Source organism: Amphibalanus amphitrite, unplaced genomic scaffold (genome assembly GCF_019059575.1).
Source record: "Amphibalanus amphitrite isolate SeventyFive unplaced genomic scaffold, NRLGWU_Aamphi_draft 001292F_arrow, whole genome shotgun sequence".
NCBI lineage: Eukaryota > Metazoa > Arthropoda > Thecostraca > Balanomorpha > Balanidae > Amphibalanus > Amphibalanus amphitrite.
In genome coordinates, this window is record NW_024882785.1 from 1,914 (window position 1) to 6,640 (window position 4,727).

General features: G+C 51.0%; 1 protein-coding gene across 1 annotated transcript; it reads left to right on the forward strand.

Annotated features, from left to right (window-relative positions):
- The first annotated feature begins 242 nt into the window (after nucleotides 1–242).
- LOC122371914 lies at nucleotides 243–1,556 on the forward strand. The gene has a single exon (XM_043348688.1). It carries the CDS (start codon nucleotides 243–245, stop codon nucleotides 1,554–1,556), a length of 1,314 nt encoding a protein of 437 aa, XP_043204623.1.
- The last annotated feature ends 3,171 nt before the right edge of the window (nucleotides 1,557–4,727 follow it).

Sequence of the window (4,727 nt, forward strand, 5' to 3'; positions counted from 1 at the left end):
TGCGGTGATATAGGCCATATGTCCTTCTCATGCCCCCGCCGAGCTGCGGGAAACGACGGAGGAGAGGACGAGTCAGCGCCGGCGTCCTCTCGCGTGCAGCACTGAGCGGCGCTCTGCCAGTCGTGCAACTGCGAGTCAACGGGCGAGACTGTCGAGCGCTAATCGACACCGGCTGCACCGATAACATCATTTATGCACCGTTCTGCGAACAATGGCAGCGTGGACCTGTCTCGGTGACGACGATGAGCGGTGACGAGTTTCAGTGCACTGGCTCGGGCAGTGCTGACGTGGTGACTGTGACCGGGCAGCGGGCCCGAGTGAGTGTGCTGGTGGTGAGCGAGCGGCCCCTGGGAGTGGAACTAATTATCGGCATGTCTGGCATCTCTAGCCTGGGGGGTGTGAGTGTGCAGTCACCGTCTCAAGTCCGCTTCTGTGGAGCCGCTGCCCGTGCACCACTCGAAGTTGACGCGCCGGACTTTAGTGTGCGGTTCGACTCGGCAGAGCGAAAGTGGACTGTGGCTTGGAAGTGGGCGGACAACTCTGGCCCTGAGTGCCTGGAAAACTCTGTGCCCCAGTACTCCGTGCCACGGTCCGCCCGCTACGAATTTGACACAGAGCTGGATACATGGATCAGCAACGGCTGGCTGCTGCCATACGACGAGCAGCGGCTCGGCCCGCCGCGAGGGCTCGTACCGCTGATGGCTGTACAACAGAAGAATAAGGAGAAAGTGAGGCCGGTGCTGGACTATCGGGAGTTAAACAGCCACCTAAACGCCCACACCGCTGAAGCAGATGTCTGCGCCGATCAGCTGAGGAAGTGGCGGCGTCACGGCAGAAACGTGGCGGTCGTTGACCTCAAAAAGGCGTACCTTCAGATCCATCTCGACGAAAGTCTATGGCCGTATCAAACGGTTGAGATTCGTGGCCAGCGCTTCTATCTGGGGAGGCTAGGATTTGGACTCAGCCTAGGGCCGCTAGTCATGAAGGCGGTCGTCAGTGCTGTGCTGGCACAGGACCCTGAAATCCAGCGTGCAGTGCTCTCATATGTGGATGACTTGCTGGTAGATGAGGACATTGCGAGCGCGGAGCGGGTTGTCAGTCATTTCGCCAGGTATGGACTCGAGTGCAAGGCCCCTGAGCGTGTGTCTGATGGTGCGCGGCTGCTCGGACTGCGAGTTCGCCCACTGCGTGACGAGCTGCACTGGGAGCGAGACAACCCTGTCGGCCCCCCGCCCAGCCCGCTGACCCGCCGCAGCGTGTTTGCTTGGTGCGGTCGCCTGGTGGCCCACCTCCCGGTCTGTGGGTGGCTGCGTCCCGCTACAGCCTGGCTCAAACGCCGTGCTAATGCTGTGACACGCGGCTGGGACGACATGACAGCGGACCGTACGCTGCAGGCGCAGGTCGATCATGTGGCTGAACGGGTGAACAGTGACGATCCGGCGCACGGCGTGTGGTGTGTCTCAGGTGACGCGGCCGTGGTGTGGACGGATGCCAGCTCGCTGGCCGCAGGCGTTGTTTTGGAGACCGCAGACGGGGGTCCACGTCAAAACAGCTAGTGACTATTGAGCTAGTGACTTTTGAGCTAGTACAAAAGAGCTAGTGCTTTAAAACAGCTAGTGACAAAACAGCTAGCGCCAAAATAGCTAGTAATGCAAAACAGCTAGTACCTCAAATCAGCTAGAGACAAAAAAGCTAGCGTCAATATAGCTAGTAGAGCAAAATAGCTAGTGCTTCATTATAGCTAGTGACAAAATCGCTAGCGTCGAAATAACTAATGAAGCTGTAGCTTATTCGTACGAAGTACGGGCAGCTATTATAGATTCTTTCCCGACGAGCCCTTTGTGAAGATTTCGCTCGTTTTCTTAATTTCGAAACGTCGCAAATTGTTGAAACTTTTGAGGAATTGCAAGAGGAAGTGGAACGGCTGGGGGAAGAAGGATTACATCAATTATACGATTACTTTGAAGATACATATATAGGAAGGCTGGGTAGAAGGAGCAGAAGAGCACCGTTGTTTGACAAAATTATTTGGAATGTTAGAAGGAGGACAGAGGAAGGGATCCCTAGGACAAACAACAAATTAGAAGCGTGGCACCGGGGAATACAAGGCATGTTTGACTCATCACACCCATCATTAATGAGATTTTTCACCGCCATCCAAAAAGAACAAAATCTTCAAGCATCTGATCTTGTGAAATTCAAAAGTGGCCAGGATGTTCAAAAACAAAAGAAAACATACAGAGACATGAATGCCAGATTGGTCACTCTACTGAGACGCTACAGGGAAGGCATTATTAGCAAAAAAGAATTCATTCGGGGAGTAGGCTTCAACATCACTTTGAATGTTTGAGATGGCATGACGCGGGAAATACATGAGTCATAGATATCTTGCATTTTCGAAGCGAAGTGATTGGGAAGGGAACAGAGGTCCAACGAAATAGCTATTTTGACGCTAGCTGTTTTGTCACTAGCTGTTTTTAAGCACTGGCTATTTTGCTTCACTAGCTATTTTGACGCTAGCGATTTTGTCACTAGCTATAATGAAGCACTAGCTATTTTGCTCTACTAGCTATATTGACGCTAGCTGTTTTGTCACTAGCTGTTTTGAGGCACTAGCTGTTTTGTACTAGCTCAAAAGTCACTAGCTCAAATGTCACTAGCTATTCTGACGTGCACCCGCAGACGGTGGCCCTGTGGAGGATGCCTGCTGGCTGAGGCGTGAAGCTGCTGCTTCTACCCACATAAACATGGCTGAACTGGATGCTGCTGTGAAGGGTATCAACCTAGCCATCGCATGGGGGATGAGAACTGTTGAACTGCGAACTGACTCTGCCACAGTCCATCGATGGATTGACGACGCTCTGAGTGGGCGAGCCCGGCTCCGCACTAAGGCACACGGCGAGATGTTAATCCGGCGGCGTGGCGACCTTATTCGCCAGCTGGTGGAAGAAATGGGTCTCGTGCCGACAGTGACCCTGGTCAGGTCAGACGAAAATCGCGCAGACGCCCTGACACGGGTTCCGAAAGAGTGGCTGAGGCATGACGCATCAGGGCCCGCGGCAGTCGGCACGGCGGTGGCCGCCGACACGGGAGCGGCAGTCGGCACGGCGGTGGCCGCCGACACGGGAGCGGCAGTCGGCACGGCGGTGGCCGCCGACACGGGAGCGGCAGTCGGCACGGCGGTGGCCGTCGACACGGGAGAGGCAGTCGGCACGGCGGTGGCCGCCGACACGGGAGCGGCAGTCGGCACGGCGGTGGCCGCCGACACGGAAGCGGCAGTCGGCACGGCTGTGGCCGCCGACACGGGTGCGACCGCGGTGGTCGGCGCGGCGGTGGCCGCCGGCACAGAAGCGGCGGTGGCGACCGGGGCAACAGTAGACGCCTCTATTGCTGAGCTGCACGAGCGCGCCGGTCACCCAGGGATTCGCCGCACCTGGTATTTCGCCCGTCGTGACATCGCTCCTACCATTACTCGGTCTCAGGTGCGTGCTGTTGTGAAGCACTGTGATGTCTGCCGCTCAATCGATCCGGCACCGGTCACCTGGCGTCACGGATCGCTGGAGGTAACGGAGACGTGGCAGCAGACATGTGCTTGGATCCGGAAAAATGGATCTGAGATCCAATCCCATGGATCCCGATCCAAGATCCATTCAGATCATAGATCCAACCCCTCAATTTTGTCGAGAGATCTACTGGGATCATAGATCTGACCCTTCAATTTTGTCGCTAGATCCACTCGGATCATAGATCTGGCTCCCCAATTTTGTCGTGAGATCCATTGGGATCATAGCTCATAGGTGCTCAAAATGTTAACAACTTTCTTTCATAAGAAATTATGAATACCAAAATATGGTTAGAAACAAACAATCTTATACAAAGACCATATTAGTAAAGGCATCCAGTTACATTATACAGAATACAAAATAAAGGAGGCTCATGAGTCATGATGGTCACAACTTAAGAGAATTGAGTGACATGAAGATTGTTCACAGTTCACATACCAACAGAAAAGTTTGAAACAACAACAGAAACAATAAACATAGAGGTAAGTCAAAGTAATGACTAATGAACAATACATAACTAGGTACCTACCTACCACATCACAATTCATGTTAGAATCTACATAATGATATTGATAAGACAATCTCATTGATCTTGCATTAGACAACCATGAGGCTTTCCAGTTTCCAGCTACCACAATTGATTGATAAACAATAAAAGATGATACTGACACATGTGGCTTGGTTAGGTAAAGGTATTTCAATCTATTGAAAGAAATATTTGATAAAATAAACTGAGATATAAAACAAAAGTATAAAAATATTCAACAGCCTGCGGAAGCGATGGGAAGCGAAATATCAATTGTAATGGCCTTGGATATTTACCGTAAAATGAATATTCAGTATCTAAATTGAACTCGTGACGTCATTTCAAATAACAAATGAGCTAGGCGTTCTACCTTCCAGTATAATGAAAATAAATAAAAAATCAAACTGGAAGTTCAAAAGTCTGGAGCTTTTTTTTTAAAGAATGTTCATTTTTTCTGCCTCACATAATTTTACGATACGATTGTTTGTGAATATCATCTTTGTAGCGTTGAATTTGATGACGTAAACGTAAGCTGAAACGGTATTATATGGCCCTGAGCGGTGTGCGCCTTGCATCTTTATTTTATTCATTTTTCAAAAGGATAACAATATCTTACGTCATTAGTTAAAAGGGCCTAT